This window comes from Poromitra crassiceps, assembly GCF_964638095.1.
Source record: "Poromitra crassiceps genome assembly, chromosome: 3".
Taxonomy (NCBI): Eukaryota; Metazoa; Chordata; class Actinopteri; order Beryciformes; family Melamphaidae; genus Poromitra; species Poromitra crassiceps.
This window is the reverse complement of record NC_139625.1, coordinates 9,916,440-9,944,422: the sequence shown is the minus strand read 5'-3', so window position 1 is coordinate 9,944,422 and position 27,983 is coordinate 9,916,440. Positions and strand designations below refer to the sequence as shown.

Sequence of the window (27,983 nt, the reverse complement as noted above, 5' to 3'; positions counted from 1 at the left end):
CAAAACCCACGTGACAAAATGACAGGAAGTGAGTTGAAGTTGGGCCGTCTTGCTTGAAATCCCATCGTCTTTGATACTGCTCTATGCCCTCAAGGTGTGTCTTACAGAGTCTATGTTACTGGGTGGAAAGATAGTCTTGATACGATAGAGAATGGAAGGTTACATAATGTAACCATGGTTCTCAGACTGAGGAACCTATCTCTCCAGTTCGAGGCTGCTCGGGGGTTCTGTTTCATTCGAATTATAACCAGTGATAGTGTGGTGCACAGGTGTTCTAACCGCGTGGGTCAGTTCCCGTACATATGGAATATGTAGATTGTCTCTTCACTCAAGAACCATGGTTACATATGTAACCTGCCAGTCTACTCAACTCAATTTTCCCTTTTCTTTTCTTTTTTAACACAGGACAATTCTGAATTCATAAGAAAATAATAACCATAGTAATGACACCTCTTTTGTATCATGCATTGCACTGAAACTCAAATTTGGTTTCTGAATGCTATAAACCAATACTATTTTTTTCCTTCTTTTTTTTTGGTAAGCCATTTCAGTGTATGGAGTTACAAACCTCAGGGTTCCTGCAGGGATATCATTCATCTGCAAGTTACAAACCTCAGGGTTCCTGCAGGGATATCATTCATCTGCAAGTTGGGCTATCTTTTTTTCCCTTCCTTTTTTGGAGAAACGTGTGCCCTATATTGTCCTAATAAAACATCAACTTGATTACACTGGGGTTCTAATGTTACGATTGAAGGGAACATGCTCTGCAGTCAGGACAACATGCCAGCTACACAGAGAATGAACATGACGCATAATGCTCCTGCCATGAGACATCCCTGATGTTTTAGTCCTCTAAAACCACAGGAAGCCACTTAAGATGGTGATGGACCAATCACACGAGGCGGATCAGAGAACAGAGCCGCCCTACTGTTGTCGACTTGGTAACCGGCATCTATACACACGTTTGCTTTATTACAGTACCTCTATGAGACTTTGATTTTGAATGCTTATGAATGCAGAACACAATTGCGGTAGCTTCAGTAGGAGATCCTCTTATCGGTCTATCCAGCTCAAATCCACTTGCTAAAATATGATTCGAGCACTGGTGAGGGCAAAAAACTGTTTCAGTCACACTATCCAAACCCGCTATGTCGGTTCTCACCAGCATTGCTTTCTATGCCAGTCCAGTCCACATCTCCACAACGTCAAATGGCACGTCAAGTATTATGTTGCTATTTCACTATCCTATCTGACAGACTTGTTATTACAACTATTGCCTTCTCTAACTCTCTAAGTGCTAGCTGTGTGGAACAGAAGCAGTATTGCCGTCCCCCTACAGTGTTGCGGAGATCGCATCCTGGCACCATCAGGATTCTGTTCAGCTTATGACAGTGAGGGTCGACTACACCCAAATGAAATCCTAAAGCTACGCTACAGAGAAGCTGGCCAAAGTCAAAGCGACTTTCAAATGGCGAATATCTGGGAAGTGTAAAGCGCTGGTTATCAAAACCAGCGGCCAAACACAGTCATCTGCACACCCCCCCCCACCCATCACCACTTTTCAGCAATCAGTTGATTGATCATTTAGAGATGATTAGAAAAATGGACCCCCATATCTGCACCTCATCGTGGAGTATCCAGAGTGGTACAAAACCTCCATGGAGTGGGACGTGGAAGTTGTGATGCTCCATCTGCATGCGAAAAGCTAAATGGCAAGATGATTTATACAGGGATCAGGATGGGCTCAGGAACACCAGCAGCCTTCAGCAGTGTCTGTGTGCAACGGGCTTCCCTCCAACCCAGTGGTTTGTCTCAGGCACTTAGAAGCCTTACCACTTTCCATAATTAGCTTGCCATCAGTCAACGCAATCTGCCCTGCCCGTCTGCCAAGCACTCTGTGTGAGTATAGCGCACGCAAACCCAAAAGCTCCCAGAAACATAAACGGGAGCATTCAAATATTTCAGATTACACCATTAGTTCACGTTGGCTTCCTGCACCTCGTCTCTCAAGCTGATCAATCAGACCGTTGATTGACGTCGGGGGTTTGCCCTGGCAGCTTGACAAACAAAATATACCTGAACGTGATTTTGTGGGACTCTTTTTTTTTTTTTAGAGAGAGAAATACCAGGAAGACAAAACAAATTAGTGTGGACATAAACAAGAATGGTACAATTTGGGACCGTCTTGGCTCTGTTGCAGCGTGTTTTTTTGGGGGGGAAGATTGGGCCGGCTGAGGTCCGGGTGATGATGGAAGTGGAAGTGGGCTCAGAGCCGGTGCCGGGAGTCATGGCTGTAGCTGCCTGGTGAGCTGCGGTTGCGATGTGGCTTGTAGGCGTCCTGATAGGGGTCCTGGTAGTCCTGGTAGGGGTCCTGCTGCTCCCGGCTATGCTGCGAGCCAGACGACATGCGGTTGCGTCCCTTGTGCGCTCGCTCGTTGTGGTAATTTTCGTCCGATGTCATCAGGTTGCGTCGCTCGTTGGGGGTGGAATGGTCTCCTGTGTGGTTGCTCTGTCTCATTCTTTGGCTCTGCTAAATCAGAAGAACATACCGAGAACAACAGGTCAAGCTATAGTGACTCAACAAACTGTGTAAAAAGAGTGGGCATCATCACACAGTTAACACCACAAGAGGCAAGATTTGATATCAAATGACACTATACCAGTATAATTAAGAACCCACGGGGTACAGTGTCTGTATCTTGGTCAAAATAATAACAAATAACAAAAATACATGTAGTCTCGGACACCGAGTTGATGACAACAATCATACTGTTTGGGAAAGATCTCTGGGCAAGTAATATTGACATAGTTTTATGTCCGGGCTAAAACACGTTATTTCACTGTAACGTTAGTCTCGCTTGCCAGACTCTCCCAGCAAAGGGGCTGGGCTTTCTATTGTGGACTAGAGGGGAAAAAGGCTGTTTACAGCCATCCACTGAACGTACCATGCAGGCTGCTTCATTGCATAATCCACATCACTCGTTTTCAGCGTGTAGCAACGAGCTAGCGACTAGCGCTGCTGTTGTTACTGTTTCAAAGGCAGCGGCGCTGGCATTTGAGCTGGGCAGACTCAACACGTACAGCAGCAGAGGCATACAGATTCCACACGGGGGGCGTGGAAAGGAAATCCAAATATGGTCGCAGCCGCAGTCAGAAGCCGGCTAAACTCTCAATAGAAACCGCGTGTTTGTATATTGTATGTCTCCTCTCCCTTAACCATTGTCTCCTCCCAGCTCTGCAGCGTCCCGTCTTTCCTCCACAGCTCAGAGGCTCATCGCTGAATTAAACAATGACGCTGCTGTCCTGGTCGCTGCACTATAGCGCCTCCTCTGGTCGGTTGTGGCGCTTGTTCGGGGCGGAAGGCAACTGATGGGAATAGCGTGTGATCTTCCCACGTGCTACGTCCTGCCGGGGGAAGCTCCCCACTGTCGGGTGAAAAGAAGCGGCTGGCAACTGCGCACGTTATCGGAGGAAGCATGTGTGTGTCTACGGCTCTCCCCAGATCGGCAGATGGGGTGGGGCAGCAGGGGGCAGCGCCAAGTACAATGGGGGGATAATCAGGAGAAAAAAAATTGGGGCTGCTTGGAGCAAGAAAAGTAATGGATATAGGAGTGGGAATCACACGTTTTTATCACGATTTTGATACGATTTGATTCAGGGGGCTGCGATCGATATAGATAATATGCATTGATTTATATCTGAGAGGGGAGCGAATATCCTCTCCGTCTTTTTCTGGCATGCTTGCCATGGTGCTCACATTGTTGTAGTGTCAAACCACGTGACTAGTTGACGTTTCCCGGTAGTAACGTCGACACATCGATTCGTCGACTAGTCTATGCAACCGCTAGTGCGGAGTGTCACAGCGTGTGTGGCATATAACCTGTGTCTTTGGGCATCCGTGACATGAACGAGGTTGAGAATGGCTTGGCACTAAGCTAACATTAAAGTGTACCTGCAGTCCAGAGATGGTGGTGGGGTACGGAGTGAGGGCAGTGGGGCCCAGGTTGCGTCCCAGCAGGGGGTTGAGGGGTGTGGCCAGTGAGGTGTGGGTGGCCTTCCAATAGGCCTCGAGGTACTCAGCCAGATGTTCGCAGGCGTCCTCCAGTTGGTTCTCATCCAAGATGATGTCAAACATCTCCTGTTAGCCGCAGATGGACGGAGAGGTGTGAGAAGAGATCACGCAAATACGATGAGATCAACTTTGATCATACCTGTTGCACAAATTCAGTCATTACAGCAGCAAAAATAATAATAGAATACAGCATAGGATTTTTTGTTATATCACATTATATTAGTTATGTTATTCCATGCCGTGGAGGAGTGTTGGACATCAAACAAGCCATTGGCGACTATATGAGAAGAATGACCACTCACCGGTGGACACTGGGCCAACTTGTCAGCTGCCACAAGCTGGACATTCAGGTGTTTGCTTTGGGACTTCCCTCTGGACTTGACCAGCCTTTGCAGAACCTGGATTACAGGGTATGAAGGTACATTACGCTCTACTTACACAGGACTAAGAGAACAGAAGCTTAGCTTTAGGTGCACTCGTTTAAGGCGACCCGGTACCCTCTTGGTCACATGACAGACACAGGCCTCTTCTGGAGTGAGAAGAGGAATCTAGTTTAATTGTATCTAGCAGCATAGTTATTGGCTTTGTTCCAAGCTATCTTAAATGTGTCCATGAAATGATACATTGAAACATTTACCCATTAAATCACGGAACGCTGACTGGTCTGAATGTGGCTTTCTGTTTTGCTTGTGGGCTGCCTCTACTGTCAGAGTGAAGTAGTGTCCTCTAGAGAGAGAGGCCATTTACACCTGGTGTTAACATGCGTTTTCTGCCATCAGATTGCAATCTGATTGCAATCTGATGGCAGAAATGGGTGACCTCTCAATCCGCATAAAGTTGCTGTATCCAGATTGAGAGGACACATTGCATTTACACTTGTGTTCAATGTGTACACAATGCAACCCTGACCACCTCCGGAGGTGGTTTGGCCGATCAGATTGCAATCCATCTTCAATGCATTTTGGGGGTGTTTACACCTGTACTTTCAAGTAATAAAACACAATCTGATTGCAATCTGATCACAGAAAACACATGTTAACGCCAGGTGTAAATGGCCTCAGAGTGGCGTCAGCGGAGGACAAAAATGCGCAACTCATTAGCCAATGAACAGCCAGGAAAGAGTCTCGCGCTACTTTTGAATGCTAAAATAAAGCTGATAAATGTACAATTTGATTCAAGAATTATTATTTTTTTAAGTACAACACAAACTGTCCATTTTGCTGCAACTCGGCAGTGCTGCTTAATCCAGGACCTTACTTCCTGGAACTCTTGAGAGTAAAAAAAAAAAAGGTCCATTGGAGTGAATGGAGATGTCGCAACTCTTCTTCCACGGCTCTGGAGTGAAGCTTTCTGCTTTTGGTCATGGATGGCTTTTACTGGTCAGATGGTGCCTTTCTGTTTTGGTTGTTGTGCTGATTGTTGTGATACAGCTGTGACCAGCCAACAACTCCCCATGCGCCCTCCAGGGGATCCAGGTATAAAACGAGCGAAAACGTCGCCTGGTTGGTGCGACCAGGAACCCTTAAACCAGTCATACTCAACTGGCGGCCCCTGTGTGGCCCGCGATGGAATTGCATTTTTTTTTTTTTTTTTTTTTACAGTGCACCTGAATGCAACATGCGAGATACCCGCTGAATAAGTGTCCAAATGTTCATGTCATTCTGGCCAATACTCACACTTCTGTTATAGCATTTCAGTCTGGAATATAGAATATCTTTCAATAATCTATGATTTAGCTGCTAAATTGTCAAATACCGTAGTCTGCTCGCTACCCAGGCACTTATGTATGTACTTAACCTAACTAACTATCCGGTGTGCACAACATTGTCAGACTAAACTCCGGCTGACGCCCCAAAAACCTACAATGCGCTACAGAAAAATGTATATTGATTGTTTATTAACTGGCCCCTGGCCCTCTATCATTTTACGAAAGTGGCCCCCGGGCAAAGCAAGTTGAGTATCCCTGCCTTAAACGAATGCACCCTTTCAATCAAGGCACATCTTTACAAAATTGTGGCAGTGATGGGAGGTTGGCAGCCATCATGTGTGAGTGTGCCAATGTGTGTCTACCCCAGCAAATACTCCTTTGCCATAAGGTCTTATTCAACATTCCTGGTTAAATAAAAGAATCCAAGTTTACAGAAAATAGTGCCCACACTCTTCCATGCAGAGGTGCCATGGTGCAGATTACTTTGTGAAGCATATGTCAACTCCACAAGATACATACAAATGCCTGCATGTTAGTATGAGGCTTTCAAAAAATACTATTTCATTTCATGCCAGTGTCTGAGACAGCATCGTGCTTCTGCTGGGCTGCTACACAAGTGAAGGGAGAATGCCAAGACACAGATCATCAGGTGTTGTCTACTCTTATCACTGTAATGTGTATAAAACCCTTGACCAAAATAGTCATTGTGTTACTTATGAATGGAATTATAGCAAAAATAAATGACCCCCCTTTTGGCTGGAGACTCCCTGCAACCCCCTCAAGGACCCCTGGGGGTCCCCGGACCCCCATTTGAGAACCACTGTCCTAGCTAGTTCATGCCAACGTGTATTCAAGTCGCCCATTTAAGCAGTTTGAGCCTTCTGCAGTCCCAACTTCACATCAGATTCAGGAGGAACGATGTGGATCCAGTCCTGGTCAAAGAACAGTGAACCAGCCGTTTATACTCTCACAGATAACCAGGGGACATGGAAACTTGCTACTCATGTTTTCTGTGGATTTAAAATAGGCTTACGACCTTGAGTTTACATTCCTCGAGGTACCCTGCCCTGTGGGAGGTACTGCCACACTATGGGGTGCCAGGGTCACTGGTGCAAGCTGTCAGAGTGAGAGGTGTGTTGGCGTACCTTTGGCGAGGAGACTTTAACATGGACGATGATGGGGGCCAGGGAGGTCTTGAGGAGCTGGGCCGGGTGGTTGATTGTGTCAGCATCCAGGATCACCAGCTGGAGGGAGCGCGCCAACTCAAAGATCCTCTCAATCTCACTCTGCACTTCGGCTGATGACACAAGACACATTTTATGAAATGAAACTGTGAAATGCAAGATACGCCTTGTGGACATTAAACAGTAGGGCTGGGCAATATAATCGATGCGGCAATATATCGCAATATTTTATTTCCCGATACTGTATCGATACTTGGACACCATGTATCGCGATATTACATTTTTTTTTTTTGGCATGCCATGCCATGCCATGCCAGGCCTCCCACCCCTAATTGATAGAGTATCGATATTTCCCATATCGATGCGTTTAGTAACACTCAACACTCAGTAGGTTTGACTAAATTTGTCCACTAACTTATCAGTATAAAGTGATGTACATATTATTACACTACCTGGGTGGTACACAGTGTGTTGTATCTTTAGCTCTATTATTTAATTTTGAGTAAATTCTGTAGAATATCGCAATATATCGCAATATGTATCGCATCGCAATATATCGTGATACAATCGTATCGTGACCCAAGTATCGTGATACGTATCGTATCGTGAGATCCTTGCCAATACCCAGCCCTATTAAACAGTGTCAAGGTTGTGTTCCTCTATGATGATAGCATTATTTGACAATAGCAGTAAATAGTGTTTTTTGATGTGGGCTTATATGAGGTACTTGCTGACAGTCAGTGTATTACATGCAATAGATGTGCAGCCGGTGCGGTCCCAGTTTGGAGAAATGGAGACCGGCCACATCACGAGTAGGTGTTTGCTGATTGAGTATGAACAGGGTCACGAGCAAAAATGTAAAAATGTGCGTGTGTGTGTGTGTGTGTGTGTGTGTGTGTGTGTGTGTGTGTATGTATATATATATATATATGTATATATATATGTATATATATATATATATATATATATATGTATATATATACATACATATATAAATATACACACACACAAACACATATACCGGTATATATACTGCTCACCTGGTGCAGCCTTTAGATGTGATCAAAGCATGGTTTTCTCCTCGCAGGCTAAATATTGCCGGTGCTCGAGCAGGGATAATCTGTGCACGAGTGCTGTGAAAGCACTCGGGGGGGGGGGGGGAGTGATGCGTGCACGACTGAGTTGCATGCGTGGCTCCTCTACATCTGTGCATGGGTCTCATTTGCGCTCGTGGATTTTGGCAGCGTTATGGCTTCACGTAGCAGTGTTTTCAAAGTTATACTTGGATGCACTGACAGGCAGTTTGACTTCTGGTAGTAGGTGTTGGCTAATTTGCTTTCATTTAACTGAGGAATTTCATTTAACATCACAAACAAACAAAATGTATGTCTTTAACAGGTAAATTGTTTTTTTTCTTTACATTTTGTAGTGAAAATGCACTGCCCACAGTGGATTATGTGATTTCTTACCTAAGCTGGAGCGGGTGTTGGATCTTTCGATGATGGCCCTCTTACTGGGGTTGTTGAGAACAGACCTTTTGGCTAATGAGATATCTGCTGTGACTCGCGTGATCGATATCCTGCAAAAAGGACAGCGAAAAAACAGCCTGAAGCCAGGTGCATTTAGCCCTGTTCTAAATGTCTCTTCAGTGGTGTACAGAGAAACATTCCCTTGATCAAAACCATGAAACTTCAGTCAGCTTCAATCAAAGCTATCTTTATTTTCTAAGAGGGAACCACACACAAAATCGAAAGGACAAAAATTTGACACAGAAAAACTAAAAACGAGAAGTCTAAAAACCTATTAGGACATGAAGAGAACCACCACCCAACATGGGCGGAGTCGTAAAAAAAGAAAAAAGATTGCTCACCATTGTAAATCTCCATCTCACTGTCTGGCTGAATATGATCATACAATTTATATCCACTTTGACAAGAATCACAGGTATCTCTTTGCTAAAGCTGTGACAGGGGGGCCTTTGACAGGGCCTTGCTGCAGCCGCCCCCTCCCTCTGGAATGCCCTCTCCAGTCACATCTGACAGGCCAAAACTCATTGTCTTTCATACTCATTATGTCATTTCCAAAAAAGCCCTTTTCACTGTTGCTTTTGACATATAATATTTATCTCTCTCTCTCCCCCTCTCTCTCATCTATTTTAATATTTTCTATCTTTATTAAAGTTGTTTTATCCTGTATTTGTAAAGTGGAGTTTATAAACGAAGGTTCAGACAGGACGATCTTGATCCTCACCGGTTCCACAGTCACTGCACTTCTCCTGCTTGCTCACCTGGTAACCTGTCAGCTTCCTGGTGATAATTGAATAATCAATGGTTGCCTCCTACTTTCCCATAAACCAATAGCATAGCAACACATCACCTTATACACCTTTGCTCACCTGCACTTTTAGCCTATCACATTGTGGCACTCCCCTTTAGGCAGCCTATCACATGGTTGATGTGTGCATAAATATGCTTTTCTGTGTCTCATTCAGTCTCTCTCATCCTGCTGGCTGACACACACCCACCACCTCCCCGTCTCTGCCAAATCCCTGATCCATCAGTCACCAAGAGGTTCACCAGCACCAGTATCCTGACTCCACTGGGGGGTATATATGGCCGTGCTGCTCGAGCTGATCCAGCTCGATCTCGATATCTCCCAGTGGTGTCAAGCTCCAAAGACTACCGTAACTAACTTTCTCATCATAATATTCTGTAACATTCATTCATTGCAATAAATCATTGTTTATCCATCAAGTCTCCTGATTGAAGTGTCTTTGAGCATGGTCAAAAGCAACAGTGAATAGTGAAGCACTATATAATATACATTACATTACTAAACATACAATACATTACTAAACATACAATAATGAGTTGAATGTTCTGTAATTCTACTCATATTCGAATATTTCTTATATTTCCATTCTTATATAAACAATAATTAGAGACAGACCATGATGATGCCAGCCTTAAAATGAGATATTCCTCTAAATCTGGCTTCAAACGGGCAAAATTTCAAATGTAAAACGGACAATTTGTTTTTGCGTGCCGGCAAATGTGTGTCTCCTGCAGAAGTGGCCTCCCCAGAGCTAAAAGTCAAACTCTGCCTATGCCACCCAACCCCACAAGTAAAGAAAAAAGAAGAGGAAGAAAAAAAAAACAGGAACCTGCTATCCAGAAATGCGTAACCCCACAGCAGTTAATAGTATGAGTTGTGCCAAACAAACGTTAATATCTCAAAAAGTATACATCACATCGCTTATATTTTGACATTCTGAGTGAGAGCAGAATTAGCTCAAGAGTTTGATGTATAATATATGCATGTCGTGTTAAAGTTGTGTGAACTGTCATAGTTTTTTAATTGTAAACACGGTCAGCCGGCTAGAGTCAGACGCTCAAACTCAGGCTCCATAGGGTTCCATTGCCGTTGCCACCCAGTGACGCGGTTTGTTTACCAAAATGCTGCTCGGCTGATCCCTCGTATACATGTACAAGTGTGGAGGGAAGACCAAGTAGATCCAGAACAGGGTTCAAGAAACTCGTGGAAAAACTGATATGCACCAAATTTTACTTTACCCACTTTATGCCAATCAGCATAATTTTGAACATGGTGAAATGTAGTTTGTAGAGTTTTGTCACCACAAGTGGAAAACTACTGTCGCCAATAAGCAATCTAATGAACATATGAACATACATCAATCTACTGTCCCCTCTCAATTTCATCATGGGGGCACTTAACACGTTCACTGCCGTCGACAAGTTAACTTGTCAAAAAAAAAAAAACGGTTGACTGCCGTCGACGAGTTAACTCGTCAAAAACAAAAACAAAATTTTTTGACGGTGGGACGTGGATCAAACCCTTTTACATCTCCTATAAAAATATGGGAGCTATTGAATGATGTCTTAGACAATTTTCAATAATGAAGGCTACCTTAGTCAATACCTGATTAAACTATCGTATTCATTCATTCATTGATTCCTTCCATTCATCTTTATTTCCCCTGCAGTCAACGCCTTGTTCAGGTTATGTCACTCAGTCATAAATAGACACGCCCCCTTCAATCCTGTCCAATCACTGTGTCCCACGCTTTCCCACGCTTTCCCTCGCTCTGGCCTGCTGGCCAATCACTTGAATGGAGTATCTTATGAATGGAGTAGTAGCTCATATCAGGCCCTTGGTATTTGTCTGTGTGTAACTCACCTTGTGTGTCACCCGCAGTTGCTGATTCTACGCCGCTGCAGTTGTTTGTGGATATTCCGCTGCTTGTCCGTTTATCAGTTGCTGTGTTTTTTCGTATTCTATTGACTTTGTCCGACTTGCAGACAACGCTTGTCAATCCCCGGTCTCACCGGTAATCCGTCATGAGCGGACCCGAGGACGGCCAGGGTCTGGGACCCTCTCCGCCTCCGGCCAATACTGGAGGAAATGAATCCAGTCCGGTCTCCATTCGCAAAAGTCTTCGCTTAGCAGTTCGCTCTCCCGAGCCGGTAGCAGAATATGCACGGCTCCGCGCTCTGCTCAGGGAAAGGGGCATCTCCCCTGTCCCAGGACTGCAAAGTTCTCAACTTTTGGAATTAGCCAAATTGTCCCTGGTTGGCTATGTAGATCCTGATCTCGATCCTGAGATTTCCGACGAGGATGTCGTCGAGCCTACTCCACCCGTCCGGGGCCGAGGACGAGGCCGTGGCGGTAAAAGCAAGAGAAAATCTTCCCCGGCCAAGTCTGCACAAGCACAACCGAAACGGAGGAAAACTGATTCGGCTGCCGTGCCAGATTTCTTCGATGACTTCTCCGTCCACCCGGGAACATCCAGTTCAGCGGGTCCTCCATACGCTCCAGTCCAGGGTTCTTCATATGTTCCAGCCCAGGGTCCTTCCTACGCTCCAGCCCCGACTCAAGATGCTCTGTTAAGTACTATGCAGTCACTAATAGGGTCACTCGGCTCTTTTGATGCCCGGTTAAAAGCGCTGGAAAATCCTCCTCTCCCTGCAGCTCCTCCGATCCCCGTTCCAGTCCAGCCGCAATTCCCCCTCTCTTTTCCCCCTCTTCAACCTGCTTTTTTGCCCTCTCATCCAGTCGCCCCCCCCCCACTTCAAATCATGCAATCAGTCCCGATGAACACATTGGCATCAGCCGTCCCAGCTCCCGAGTTTGGTAGGCCCTACATCTCTCTCTCTGCCAATATATCCCCCAGGCTAAGATCTCAAATTATCCAGGGCAAAAATATAAACCTGGTTAGCATTCTCTTGCCTTCCCCAGAATGCAATAAAAAGGTTGCGGGCGGTCACGATTTTTCGGCCATTCTCAAATCCTCTGACCCCCGTCTCAACAGAGACCTGTCTATCGGTGAGTTTCTGGTAGCGTTTGGCGTCTACCGTGACGTCATCTGTGCTGTTCACCCCCATCTACGCACCGAGCTGGACAGCTACATGGCCCTTGTGGGGGATCTCAATTTAAAATATGGGAAAAACATATTTTATCAATACCACAAAGCTCTGTCCAGTAAAGCAGCCCTGTACATTTCCCATTCCAATTCCCGTTTAAACTGGTCTATTCTCGACACTGAGTTGTTGTTAATGATTGTGGGCGGCCATCAGGCGATATCCTGTTTTTCGTGTGGCGATGTAGGGCACATCGCTCCCCTATGTCCAAAAGCTGTATTCCAAGCCCCCGGCAGCTTCACCCCTGCCAATCCACCCCCGCCCCCTCCCCCCATGCAGCATGACCAGTCCGTTTTCAGGCCTGACCAAACAGACCGTCTTGGTCGCAAGGTGCATACCTTCAATAATATGGCTGTTTGTAACAATTTCAATTTAGGTGTGTGCACATACCCCAATTGTGTTTTTCTTCACGTTTGCAGCGCCTGTAGGGAGGCTCATCCACGCTCCATGTGCACGCGGATTCCGCGCAGGACCCGCCCTCCACCGAAATAGGGCATCAATCTGGACACCACGCTTATGTGTCCAGCGTCTCTTCCCCTCCAGAACTGACTCGCATTCGCGAGATAGCGTCGTCATATTTGTCAGCAGTTTCATTGACCAAACGTGATATCCTGTCTCTTCTCGGCCACTTTAATTTGCCATGCGCATCATTCCACAACATCTCCACGACACAGTAACCCTCAATGAAGGATGCCGTTCTGATATTAACTTCTGGTCTCTTTTGCTAGATGACTGGAACGGCATCACCTTCTTCTATGATCAAATAGTGTCATCGGCTGATGACTTAAATTTCTCCACAGATGCAGCTCCATCTGTAGGTTTTGGGGGGTTTTTCCAAGGCCACTGGTTCGCAGGCGAATGGCCTCAGCAGTTTAGCAGATTGGATCAATCATCCGCTCTTTATGAGATGCATCTGATAGTGGCAGCCTGTCACATGTGGGGGCGTTTCTGGGGGCGTAAACGCATAGCAGTCAAATGTGATAATGCTGCTGTAGTCGGCATCATTAACAAAGGCGTTCTACCTCCCCAGACATCATGCCTTTTGTCAGGCCTAACATGGCTCTCTGTCTCTCACAACTTTATCATAGTTGCTAAGCATGTCCCAGGCCATCTCAACTTAGCATAAGCTTGTATCCAATCCCCTTTTTGCCCCTATATTGCTATGATCCTATATTTAAAGCTTAGACCATTTACTGGCCCTTCTTCACCTCTCTTTTTGATCACCCCTCATCAGCATATGTCTAGATCATGGTTCATTCATCATTTTAAGATGACTCTGCAGAGGTGTAACCTCCCTGCAGAAAATTATTCTAGCCATTCATTTAGAATTGGTGCAGCATCAACAGCTGCTATGCAAGGAGTATCTTCAGCCTCTCTCCAACAACTGGGGCGCTGGTCGTCTTCAGCCTATGCTGTCTATGTTCGACCAGAGCAAGATGCCATTCTATCAGCTCAAAGGTCCCTCCTTCCATAATTTGGTAAGCCATTCATGCATATCTTGGTGGTGTTTCATTCTCAATCCCTTTGCAATGTCATTCCCTATGTTCTAAATATTTACCCCATTCACCCTGCTGTGTATTTGTGCATTCGGTTGGCTGAGGTCAAACCCGGAATAAGTTACATTAAAACGAATGTATAGTGCTACAGGTTGCTGAAGCAAGCCCGGGATAAGTCACATAGTGCTACCGGTTGCTGAGAGCAAGCCCTGGATAAGTCACATTAAGCCGAATGTATAAGCTACCGGTTGACGGGGTCAAGCCCGGGATAAGTCTTATTCAGGTTAATGTATAAGCTACCGGTTGACGGGGTCAAGCCCGGGATAAGTCTTATTCAGGTTAATGTTTAAGCTACCGGTTGACGGGGTCAAGCCCGGGATAAGTCTTATTCAGGTTATTCAGGTTAATGTATAAGCTACCGGTTGACAGGGTCAAGCCCGGGATAAGTCTTATTCAGGTTAATGTATAAGCTACCGGTTGACGGGGTCAAGCCCGGGATAAGTCTTATTCAGGTTAATGTATAAGCTACCGGTTGACGGGGTCAAGCCCGGGATAAGTCTTATTCAGGTTAATGTATAAGCTACCGGTTGACGGGGTCAAGCCCGGGATAAGTCTTATTCAGGTTAATGTATAAGCTACCGGTTGACGGGGTCAAGCCCGGGATAAGTCTTATTCAGGTTAATGTATAAGCTACCGGTTGACGGGGTCAAGCCCGGGATAAGTCTTATTCAGGTTAATAAGTATTATTCAGGTTAATGTATAAGCTACCGGTTGACAGGGTCAAGCCCGGGATAAGTCTTATTCAGGTTAATGTATAAGCTACCGGTTGACGGGGTCAAGCCCGGGATAAGTCTTATTCAGGTTAATGTATAAGCTACCGGTTGACGGGGTCAAGCCCGGGATAAGTCTTATTCAGGTGATGTATAAGCTACCGGTTGACGGGGTCAAGCCCGGGATAAGTCTTATTCAGGTTAATAAGTCTTATTCAGGTTAATGTATAAGCTACCGGTTGACGGGGTCAAGCCCGGGATAAGTCTTATTCAGGTTAATGTATAAGCTACCGGTTGACGGGGTCAAGCCCGGGATAAGTCTTATTCAGGTAATGTATAAGCTACCGGTTGACGGGGTCAAGCCCGGGATAAGTCTTATTCAGGTTAATGTATAAGCTACCGGTTGACGGGGTCAAGCCCGGGATAAGTCTTATTCAGGTTAATAAGTCTTATTCAGGTTAATGTATAAGCTACCGGTTGACGGGGTCAAGCCCGGGATAAGTCTTATTCAGGTAATGTATAAGCTACCGGTTGACGGGGTCAAGCCCGGGATAAGTCTTATTCAGGTTAATGTATAAGCTACCGGTTGACGGGGTCAAGCCCGGGATAAGTCTTATTCAGGTTAATAAGTCTTATTCAGGTTAATGTATAAGCTACCGGTTGACGGGGTCAAGCCCGGGATAAGTCTTATACAGGCGAATGTATAAGCTACCGGTTGACGAGGTCAAGCCCGGGATAAGTCTTATTCAGGTTAATGTATAAGCTACCGGTTGTCGGGGTCAAGCCCGGGATAAGTCTTATACAGGCGAATGTATAAGCTACCGGTTGACGAGCTCAAGCCCGGGATAAGTCTTATTCAGTCTTAATTTCATTTATATTAATTTTATCTTTGGCAAGCTCCATGATCCCCTCCATGCATTTCATTTGTCCCATTTTAACTTTACGTTTCTTTTGGGGGGTTCTCTATCCTATACATCAGTGACGTCCTCCTCTTGCTCAGGAGGAGCGAGATCACATCATGGAGTCATATGCCAAATCTAAATGTTGTTCGTCCATTCATTAAAGTTTGTTATACCTTTCTTCTAGTCTCTCATTATTGAAATGATGTCTTAGACAATTTTCAATAATGAAGGCTACCTTAGTCAATACCTGATTAAACTATCGTATTCATTCATTCATTGATTCCTTCCATTCATCTTTATTTCCCCTGCAGTCAACGCCTTGTTCAGGTTATGTCACTCAGTCATAAATAGACACGCCCCCTTCAATCCTGTCCAATCACTGTGTCCCACGCTTTCCCACGCTTTCCCTCGCTCTGGCCTGCTGGCCAATCACTTGAATGGAGTATCTTATGAATGGAGTAGTAGCTCATATCAGGCCCTTGGTATTTGTCTGTGTGTAACTCACCTTGTGTGTCACCCGCAGTTGCTGATTCTACGCCGCTGCAGTTGTTTCGACCCTCCTCCTCCCCTGAACACCACCATGTCATGACTCCTGTTGAACTCCCTATGGGGGGTTCTCTATCCTATACATCAGTGACGTCCTCCTCTTGCTCAGGAGGAGCGAGATCACATCATGGAGTCATATGCCAAATCTAAATGTTGTTCGTCCATTCATTAAAGTTTGTTATACCTTTCTTCTAGTCTCTCATTATTGAAATGTGTATAACCTATTTTACCGACCCACTAAGTGGCGACAGTGCTCTCCAGACTACAGAAAGCCAAGCAAAAACAGCAGGAAAAAGCGTGAGGAAACCATTCTCATGGCGAAAACGCTTTCGCGCTGGGAGCTGGCGCACAACGGTGGGGGATTCCAAAAATAGACTCTGGGTGCAACACACTTTGAAACACGTAGCAGAAAGCCCAGAATCGCACGCAGCTTCATCAAAGCTCACAACCGAAACCCCAGAAACGAACGAGCAACGATCCAGACTCGCCCGACGAGCGGCCGCCAGCAGCCAGGCAGCACAGACAGGCAGCAGAGACTCGCCTGTGACACGCGCTGCAGCCACCAGAGACACACCCACGGAGGGAGGAGTTTGAAGGAGAGGGGGGTGGGGGTGCTGTTATTTTGGAGGAAATTACTGTTCAGAACTATTGTTTAGATGTCTGATGTCTCACTGATGCCAAAAATAAATGGTTAAAGTGACTGTTCTGCCTGTTCTATCGAATTTCACAAAAAGGCATTTATCTCAGCTTTCCTTCTCAGACGCTGAAACCATGCTGTATTCAACTGCTAATGCCTACATAACAGAACATGATAAAAACTAACTCTTTTAGACAGAGAAAGCACACATTCTATTAGTTCTTTTGAGATATTTTGTGTTCACAAAGTCCTAGCAGAAAATAATCCTCGGCTCTTGAAAGATGAGCCAGAATCCTCAAAAAAACCCTTGGCAGAAGCTACCCACTGTATTGGAAAAACTGTTGGCAGTGAATGTGTTAAATGTCACATCTTACCTGCCATCAAATCTGTGCTTGAGGAAGTCAAACAGAGCTTTCTGCATCATGTCTGTTACCTGTGTAGGACAAGATAAGAGGTGTTAGCATGGTACAGAATGAAGGCCTATGTAAAGTAGTGTGATAGACCTGCTATTACTATTATTGTTGTTTTATATTCATTGGTATTGGTATTAATTTCTAGTTATTTTACTCTTCACTTATTATTTTTTTAACCTATTTAAACAAAACTTAATTCAATTCAATAGTCACTTCAGTTCAATTCAAAAAAGATATCTGCCTAAAAACCCATATTGATCCCTATTTGAGCTCATGCATCATAGTGATGCACGAGGTGCACTATTTGTGCATAGTCTGCATACATAGTGCATCTCATGCATCATAGTGATGCATAAGATGCACTATTTGTGCATAGTCTGCACTAATAGACTAGTGCGGTCCACCTCCGATTTGATGGATATGATACAGTTTGATTGATTACACATTTATTAAGACAATGTGATCAGATTCCACACAAGTACACGTTAATGTTTTATTATTATTATTATTATTATTATTATTATTATTCCTGTGTTGTTACTATTATTATTATTATTATTATTATTATTATTGGTAATAGCAGTAGAAGTAGTAGTATCCTGGGTTACCACACATGAATACAGAATTAACTGAAAAAATCTACCTTAATGACAGACAGTATATAGTGTGACTTCCACACCAAAATGTTAAAATATACATGTGATTATTATTAATATCCTGGGTTTGGATTGAGAGTTTAGTGTCCCATGGCCTAAATGCTGTTTCAGAGGGTTTCCCACGCTGGCAAAAAGACAATTCTTGTGGAAACTTTGAACCGGTCAAACATGAAAGAGAATGCAGTCAAACACTAGCATGGTGGAGAATTAGAGGTCTGAGTTTGATTCACCTTATGTAGCCCCGCCCACATGACCCATTGTGTCATTACTTCCTGTTCAAAACGCCGGCTGTTTCAGCTGCTCAAACTAGTCTGACTCACCTGGTCAAACCTAGTTTGGCTCACATATGAGTCAGACTAGGTTTATGAGTCACAGGAAGTGTAAACACAATCAGAACTTCTGATTGTGTTTACACTTCCTGTTAGTCTATCAAGCCAGACTGTCTCTTCTACCAGGTGAATACCAGTGGTGATAAAAATAGGGACTAGACAGCTCAACTGATCCAGCCAGAGATCAGGCCGATCCAGAAGAAAGTAACAGATGACATTTCTATGACAGAAACGACCATCATGATGCATGACGCCTTATCCGAACCAACAGGGTGTGAGCTCATCAGCCCTCAAGGGAGGGTGGATGGTGGACATGTGACAAGCAACCAATGAAACACACTCACAAATCTCTTTTGATTGGAAATTAGCTTTTCGGGGGACATGTGCTTTGAATATTTTTGAAATCAGTCACTTTTCTTTTACCTATAGGTTCATGTTGTTGACTAACTGTATTATACTCCAATACATTTTAAATTGCTTCCATTACCAAGTACATATTTGTCCAGCTCTCCTTTAGCATTGCATCTGAAACTGGAGATCTTAAATTGCATCTGCATCAACCTGCTCTAATGTATCCATTGTGTCTGTTTGCCTGGTTGTTGTCTAGCTATTAGCATAGCTAACACGATCAGATCAAGATCAAGTTCAACATCAATGCAGTAATGTTATTGAATAACAGTGATGGACTTTTTTTTATCAGATTGAATAATGATGTGAATTTCAAAATAGTACTTTTAGAATGCTCAGTATTGTCTGTGACAACATCTGCAAGGTACATTGAATGTACAAAATATTAGGGGCATCTCCCTGATATTGAGTTGCAGCCCCTCCCTCCCATGCAAAATATGCTCTGACCTAAATAGAGCTTAACAGTCACGTGACTTTCCATGACATTTCCAGCCCTGGAAGAGAGTTCCCCATTCATTTTCTCCATAGACATTTAGAAAAATCCTTATATTATATATATATATATATATATATATATATATATATATATATATATATATATATATATATATATATATATATATATATATAATTATTATAATTATTATACATCACATTTAGAGAGGAAATAGTAATAGAAGTGATACGGCAGTTGTGTGAGAATTCATGCTAAACACAGTTGAAAGCAAAACACTAACAAGGGTTTCCAAATTCCAATCATGGAAGTTTGAAACCCTCACTAGTGTTTTGTTTGCACCTGTGTTTACCCTGCCTTTTCAACACAAAATGGCCCCCGTGAGAAGGGTCTATTAAGCCCAAACCGGTAAATTACCCACCATATTTTCAACTGACCTCGTTATCTCTCGTTATCTGCCTTCAATCTGCATTTTATGTGGGCGATTACTCTCGTAAATTAACTGTGCCAACAGCAACCTATTTTGGGTGACAGAGGGAAAGGCTTCGGGGACCCGATGATTTTCCTTTACCATTCAAAGAACCTAATTTTAACTCTGTCCCCTTTTTTTGCATAGTGTGGGAAAGAGCACATGTATTGCAACAAGCTCCGTTTTATTTAAGTAACTCCGTAACCTTGAGTGTGATTTAATTGAGTATGTGTGAATAAGCTACTTTTAGTCGATTTTGTGCTTTGGACCAACACAAGATCATACGTGTCAACATTAGGCTGTGAAAATGATGGAGACTTTCTGGTGTATCGGACGCCGGTGAATGGCTTACTCAAGGGGTTAAAAATCGGCAGACTCCCGCATAAATCGGGAGTGTTATGGATAACATCTTGTTCGGAGGATTCAGACAAAAAGGCAGGACATTTGCTTCCCAACCAAGGAACATTTTTACAGTCAACAACGTTGCAGTTATTATTTTTGTAAATTCAATCGTCTCAAGCTGATTAACGGCGATCTCGCCCATGTTCTTATTTGTTTACAATCCATGCATGCTACTGTTAGTAGATTGAGGGGGATCTTTTAACATGCCAACAACAAATTGTCTCTGCCGTGGTTTCCCTATCGCGCACCACTTCCACAGTACCAGGATGTCCCTTTTTGAGAGTGAGAACAGAAACTCTCAATGTAGCTGAGCTTTTAAGCAGTGGTATGCAACCTTGCCCTACTCAGGAGCCACTGACCACAACCCCAAAATTCCCTTTGGTCTCTTTATCTTTTTTAGATTTTTTATTTATTTATGTATCTATTTATTTATTTATTTATTTATTTATTTATTTATGTATTTATTTATTTATTTATGTAATTATGTATTATTTATTTATTTATTTATTTATGTATTTATTTATTTATTTATTTATTTATTTATTTATGTATTTATTTATTTATTTATGTAATTATGTATTATTTATTTATTTATTTATTTATTTATGTATTTATTTATTTATTTATTTATTTATTTATTTATTTATTTTAATTAGGACTTAAAAGAACCACAAGTACCCATAAAGGAGCCCCAATGTGGCTCCAGAGCCTCGGGTTGAGTATCATTGCTTTACGGTTACCAAACCGTGACATTTTAAACCGTGGTTAATAGTGAAATCAGTTCATTGCTGAATCCACAGCTCTCAGTCTGTGTTGAGAGTGTAGCAAAAATGGACAGTTGTAGAAAAACGGTTTGCAGCCATATCAGACCCAGGTATGATGCTTACCTCATAACCCTTGAGTGAGGGTCCCACCAACACCACAGGCCTCATGGAGGGAACCACGTCGTATGGGGGGACATGCTCCGTCTGTCAACAGCAACGTGGTCAATCAGCAACAGTCAATAAACATCAATAAAACCATAGTGAGACAGGATGGCTGTAATGAACTGCAGAATTACAACACTGATATAAATCACGGATATAAATCAGACATGTTTAATGGGAGGTTGGGATGTTGCATGTTGAAGGAACTGTTGGATCATGTAATAACAGGTGAAAATGTAATACAATGGAAAAATGAATGTTAATGTACTTAATTAGTGCAAAAATATACAAACATCTTGACTAAGGTTGTTCCACCCCCCTCATGATACTGCAATCCATTATTATAGTAACAGGGAATTTATGTGTGCACACCCCCCCCCCCCCTAATTGTGTCAATAGCAGTCTGAATATGTTAATACATGATGTAGAAATGTGTTAGCCTACTCAGGTTCAGTTAAGTTTAGTTTAGTTACACTTTCAAGCCAATTAGAGAAACATTTTATTGCATTTGAGCAATTATTACATCGTTATTGTTTTAGCAGTTGCTACAAAGCATGAATGGAGATAGATGGCGACGTGGATGTGGTAGAGTTGCTATGAAACAACAGTTTTAACCCACAAAAATACTATACCAGACCAAAATATCACAATATCAACTAGCATCACAATATTGTACCATGCCAGAGTGGTCAACTATCATCAAAAAACACGTGATTGGATAGTGGATGTTTGGAGCAGTATCTTATAGAAGCCTAAGTTCCATGACAAAAGACAATTAGGAAAGTATGGATTAGACTGAGGATATCTCTGATTACTGTAAGTCTTACACCTGCAATAGCCTACTGTTCGGGCCCGGCGCCACGAGGGGGCGCCAGGGGGCTTTGCACCCTCAGTTCAATTTTCTGCTCCCTCACTTAAAAAAAATAAATAATAATAATTAGAATAGTTCATCTATAAAGGCCAGTTAGGCATGTTTGTACCTGACATGTTTCGGCTGCTGTTTCTGCAGTCTTCATCAAATTTGATCAGTTTAAGTTGATGTAAGCTACCCCCTATAAACATAGCTCTGTTGTTTCAGAATTGGCAGGGAAGCGCTATTTGCTGTGCTTTGGTTGTCCCAAGGTGTCAGAGATGTAGCTATTTATTAAATTTGAACCTCACTGCATGTTGTAGTGATCATGATGTGATTAAAACACACACACACACACACACACACACACACAGAGAGAGAGAGAGAGAAATCAGCTGCACCCAAGCACACAGCATGCCATGAGCAGAAAGATGGAGACAATCTGATCACTTTATTTCTTTAATGTAATGAACGTGGCACTGACTGGCTATTATTTTGTTTATTTTTTTGTCGATTTTTGCAGCAATTGTTTATTCTATGACTTTTCATATAGACATATATGTTCAGAGTGCTCCAGACAGGTCCCGCATTTCACGTCATGCAAAGCTCAGCTCTATTAATGCCTTAATCTGCTGCTGTGAAATAAATGTTTTATTTGATTTTGAATAGTAGTCTTTCTTGTGTTGTTATTGCGCTTTTCAGAGGTTATTATGGTTAAAAAGTCCAGAAATAGGCATAGCGGGTATATAACCTATGTTTTACGATATAAACATATCATATATTTAAAAAAAAAAAAAAAAAAATCTAAAAAAAAAAAAAAAACAGCCCCCTCCCCAGTTATAACGGCCCCCTAAGTCATTTCATCCTGGCGCCTGCCCTGCTACTGTTGTAAGCCGGGTTTGTACAGCTTTTAAGAGTAAAATTCAAGCACTTTCAAGGTACCTAAACCAGGCTCTCGAAGCCTTTATTATCACATCTAAATATAATGACAATGTGAAAAAACAATGGCATAGTGATGCCTGGTGAGTGAGGAACTTTTTAGAGTGCTCCCTGTGTCCTGCGCACTGTCCACATCCTCTCGCTCAGGCTGCTGTGACATGACACCGGCTACATAGGGGGAGAGGCAGCGGTGCCAGTGGACTGAGAAAAACATAGCCCAGCCGTTTTTATTATTATTATGATTATTATTATTATATAGATCTACATGGCTTTATTAGGCATCGGCTATGGCTACATGGAAGGGACTTATTAGCAAAACCAATTCATCGCTGATTTTCTTATTTTCATAGAATTTGAAGAAATACAATGCATTAAAAAAAACTCCAGCCTCATCCTTTAAAATCAGATTTGCTGATGGCTTCTGCAGGGACACATTCAGTCATCGAAAAAAAACGCGAACAGGTAAATTGACTTCTGGAAGCTGAGGTTTGAGAGCTGTCATTTCCTGTTTGCAGCTGCAGTGGATGGTGCAGTAAATGACTGGGTATTACCGTCACCAACTTACCACTTTCTGTTTCTGCTTTCCTGTAGGAGGGGAGAGAAGACAGTCGTCAGGTGCCTGCTGTCAGGTAAACCTCGCCACGATATCTCCGGAAACATTCCAACATGCTTCAGTTATACAGTGAGAAAATTCTGATCATAATTCTTAGCAAATGAAACCTATCAAGGACATAACCGACATGATATGAACAGATCGTCTATATAGGCATTATTATCATTCATGAAAAATATATCTATAAAATAAGAAAAAATAATCTCTTGTCCTAAGGTCATATTCACACAAGTCACATGAGTGCAGTTCAGGGGGGGGTTCATAGTCTTGTCGTTGGGTTCACACTGTGGTAAGCCCCAGTCTCTGAGCGCCTGCAGTCCTCAACTGGAGGAAGAGGAGGAGCATGGGAAAATGGACCAACAACTCTAAGGAGCAAGCATTCTGTGCAGCGATTGGTCAACTTATGCTCTATGCAGAGACATGGGAAGGCGTTAAAGCGGGTCTCTTTCTCTGTATGGCGGCGTGGTTAAAGAGGCGTGGCTCTAAGCTAGTAAGCGAGCCCCTCTCCCCCTGGCCGATGCTCTCACCTGCCGAGGATATGAGGGGTCGGATAGAGGCAGACACCTCATCCTCTACACTGGAAGAAGAGTTCCCTCCAGACTTACTGGAAAAGACAAGAGGGGATAAAGAAAGACAGAAACACAGCATGGCATTAATGTGGAAAATGACAGAAAAAGTAAAAAAAAAAAAAAGAAAAAAAAAAAAAACGTTGCAAAATTGTACCCTTATATCGCACATATCACAGAGCAGAGGTGCAAAACTGGATCTGATCCAAAAAGGATGAGAAGTGTTGATCAACAGGATGTAATCGATAATACAAAAAGCTGAAAAGACGCTCTAAAATGCTAATTACAAGTAGCCTATGTGGGAATTGTATTCGAATTACAGAAGTGTCAACACAGGCAGGAAACATGGTAGTGAATGCACCGATGTTGGCAGTCCAAGGAAAATGAAAAGAACGCTTCCAATTTGTGGCAACGAGATGTCATTCCATTCTTCCACTTCTTCTGATATCGTGTGAAAACGGCATCGCATGACATATTTGAAGATTGTCCGTGAACAAAGTCTAAAAATTGATTTTTAATCATGTTTGTTAGTGTTGACTGTGTTGTGTTGACTGTTGTAGCAGCAACCCATGTTAAGGCCCGCACCTCCCGATATCACCGTGTTGGTGTCTTTCCTGGATCAACACTTTTTCCTGGTACGGGTCGGGAAAACCCCGCCCCCAAAGTCATTTGATTGGTCGCCGCAAATGCAAGGGGAAAATGTGGTTAAGATTAGGGTTAGGGTGTGAAAACAGTGCAGCTCAGGGTGAGCTCGGTCCTTTTTACTTAATGAATAAGGTACTTGCCTTGCCATGAGGACTGTGGTTCGACTCCCGGTCTAACCACACGCACGTTTATAAAACATTAGGGTTAGATATTAGGTTTAGGCAAGTGCAACAATGTGGTTAGGGTTAGGGTTTGGTTCTGGTCATCGTTAGATAAGAAAACCCCTTACCCTAATCTTAACCACATCTTTTTTTACTTGTCGCACGTTTTCAGGAAGAAGCAATCGCGACGACCAATCAAATGAGTTCTAGAGCGTACTAGGAAAAATGTTGGTCCAGGAACGACACCAACACGGCGATGTCAAGACGTGCATTAAGGCACTTTCAAAAGGCGATTCAATGGTAACAAATGCTAACTTGGTATTGCTAGTAGATATAAGGAGAGACTGGTAGCCATGTGTGTTTTATGATTGAGACCTGGGCTGGCTTTACACAGGAAGAGGAACTATGATTTCAAAAACGCCATATGGCCAAAAAGTGATGGGAGCAGCATGGCAGCATGGAATGAAAAGATGTTTTCTTTTTCTTTATTTCTCATGTAGAAGATTACCATCTAATTGACATTTGTAATTACATGAATACAGTAAATCATTATTAATCAATGAAATGGACAGCTTCTCTATTTACTGAATGTTATTAAATATATAGACTGTAGGCCTATCTGTCGTTTAAAAAATCTGTTGTTCTCAGGTGGGACAAGGCCCAAAATGATCACTGTAAGTGGAGTATTGATCATTCACTATAAGCAAATGATTTAAACAGCATGTGTATCGGAGTGCTTCCGGGACCAAGCTTTTTCATCAATATAAGCGGTTGATCAGCTATAACCATGATCACTATAAGCGGAGTCCACTGTAATTGCGAATAAGGGTGAGTGAGGAGCAGACCGAGGGGGTCAAGTGTCATCCTATGCATATGATCTGTTTCAGCCATTAACTGAATTGGCCTGCAGGCATAAAAGGAAGCCAGCCAGGATGATCTCAGAGAATGCGTTAGTGCAAAGGCACTGTATCCTGTATCCTGTATCCCGGAACGAAAGTGAAGTCATTCAATCCAACAGCCCATTTGCTTCTGGCCAAGAAATGAGTGTGTGGCCTAAAACTCCATCCTGCCTGATTAAAGAATGTTTAACCTCCACATCAAATGGACCCAAGTGGGGTCAGGAGAGGCGTGGCCAGGCACGGACTGTCAGGAGAGGCGTGGCCAGGCACGGCTTGGGACCGGCTGATTGTGTCTTATGAAGAAAAATAGAGAGCCTGGACATTATATTTCGGCTTCAAAGGCTTAAAGATGTACTGTAGTAATATCGACAAATAAACCTCGGGTGCGAGGCAGAAACGGATGTTTTGTCTACTGAGTGGCTACTAGTCATTTCCAAAATCCAGCTAATTTTACCGTTTTCAAGGTCCCATTTTATACTGTTTTTAGCTACCGGTATTTTAGTTTAAAACATGTCTCATGGGTCTTTAAAAAAACCAATGTTATGAATTATGTTGCGGAATATATTTCTTCAAATCCAACGTCTGTGGGACGTCTCTATGCGCTCTGTCTCTCCCCTCATTAACTAGGCACTGTTTTGAGGGGGCGGGGCCTCTGATAAGACGATCTGTTAGGACAGATCCATATTTGGTGAGGCAGCTATGCTACAGTTAGCGGGGGCGGCGCTGTAAGCTGGCAAATGACATGAGTGATACTTTGTGATGTCACAAAGTTACGGAAGTCAAAATGGCTCATTTGAAGGCACTTTTTCTTTACATGGCTGGTGTGACTTTATCTGGGGACCAGTTTGAAGACTGACATGATGTTTATATTATATAACTGTAGCACGCTCAAGTCCTTTCTAATCAAAGATGCGAAGGGAATCCTGTTTTACATGGAATGGTAACCTTTAAAGTCAAATTGACGGAGAAAAGAATCTCCAAAATGGCTGGTCACTTACTGAGGGGCTAGTCGAGCAAACTGAAGGCTTTGAACAGCAGTATACAAACAACAAAGTCAAACTTGCCCAAAATAGAGACACAGTCGAACGCGTTGTTGCATACAAATGTGTAATGTTTGTTAAAGGTATACTATGCAACTATTTCATACTTTTTTTTTTTTAATCAATATCTGTGGGTTTGTGGTCAGACACTGTCCCCTGTGTGATTTCGGTGCTGTTTACATTTGTGTGGCTGTGGTCAGGACGGATTTGGGCGGGTACATTGTGTAGAGGTCCACATGGGATGTAGTGACCAGCCAATAATATCGCTCACAGCGCAACAGCCCAGCCAATAGCATCGCTAAGATGTTCTGAGAGTGGATCACCTCAGCAGAGCAGACTAAACCAGGAAATGAAGCTTGTTCCCAGATCATTTTGTGAGCTGTCTGGAGCTCATACCTCGATGGTTTGGAGTTATATGTGTGTTTATAACATAACCACTGTGAAACTATCCGAAAAAAAGTTGAATCCCTGCGTTTCAACGGTTTACCGGCGCTCTCTCTCTCCAAATAAACGTATCCTCGCTCGACCACATAAACACAGAACACAGCAAAACAATGTCCAACCACGAAAATACACATAGGGGGCAGCGTCTCTCTACATAAACACACTGACACACTATTACATATATGGGCCAGAAGTGATTGTTTTGAGGGGAAACTTTTGTATAAGTATATAGTGTTTTTTGAATGAATTTGTTGCATAGTATACCTTTAACTACACGCCACACCAGTGAAGATGAAAGAGGTCACCATAATTGAAGAGAAAAACACTCAGAACAACAATGGCTGCAGTGAGAGAGCAAGAAAGGTGACTGAGGTGAGCTGAGGATTTAGATGCCATTTGAGTCCCTCATAAAGATATCCTGTAACACGGCCAGCAAGACAGACCTCTGAAGAAGAGTTGACCAGAGGAGAGAGATGGAAACAAGACTGACCTCTGAAGAAGAGTTGACCAGAGGAGAGAGATGGAAACAAGACAAACCTCTGAAGAAGAGTTGACCAGAGGAGAGAGATGGAAACAAGACAAACCTCTGAAGAAGAGTTGACCAGAGGAGAGAGATGGAAACAAGTCAGACCTCTGAAGAAGAGTTGACCAGAGGAGAGAGATGGAAACAAGACAAACCTCTGAAGAAGAGTTGACCAGAGGAGAGAGATGGAAACAACCCAGACCTCTGAAGAAGAGTTGACCAGAGGAGAGAGATGGAAACAAGACAAACCTCTGAAGAAGAGTTGACCAGAGGAGAGAGATGGAAACAAGTCAGACCTCTGAAGAAGAGTTGACCAGAGGAGAGAGATGGAAACAAGACAAACCTCTGAAGAAGAGTTGACCAGAGGAGAGAGATGGAAACAAGTCAGACCTCTGAAGAAGAGTTGACCAGAGGAGAGAGATGGAAACAAGACAAACCTCTGAAGAAGAGTTGACCAGAGGAGAGAGATGGAAACAAAGGCAAAAGACTGGAA

General features: G+C 43.2%; 1 protein-coding gene across 3 annotated transcripts in view; it reads right to left on the bottom strand.

The window, feature by feature from the left end:
* Positions 1-2,266: 2,266 nt before the first annotated feature.
* LOC310774134 (voltage-dependent L-type calcium channel subunit beta-4-like) overlaps positions 2,267-27,983 on the bottom strand; it is a gene marked incomplete at both ends in the record, with an annotated part of 53,103 nt that continues 27,386 nt past the window's right edge. For 2 of the 3 annotated variants that reach the window (XM_083634204.1, XM_083634205.1), the window contains 9 exons: positions 2,267-2,527; positions 3,953-4,138; positions 4,375-4,470; positions 6,926-7,077; positions 8,434-8,543; positions 17,128-17,186; positions 20,772-20,852; positions 23,165-23,184; positions 23,740-23,816. In XM_083634204.1, the coding sequence (XP_083490330.1) occupies positions 2,267-2,527; positions 3,953-4,138; positions 4,375-4,470; positions 6,926-7,077; positions 8,434-8,543; positions 17,128-17,186; positions 20,772-20,852; positions 23,165-23,184; positions 23,740-23,816 (1,042 nt within the window). Of the gene's footprint in view, positions 2,528-3,952; positions 4,139-4,374; positions 4,471-6,925; positions 7,078-8,433; positions 8,544-17,127; positions 17,187-20,771; positions 20,853-23,164; positions 23,185-23,739; positions 23,817-26,961; positions 26,969-27,983 lie in introns of all 3 variants that reach the window. The other variant, XM_083634206.1, reaches the window with a different exon arrangement.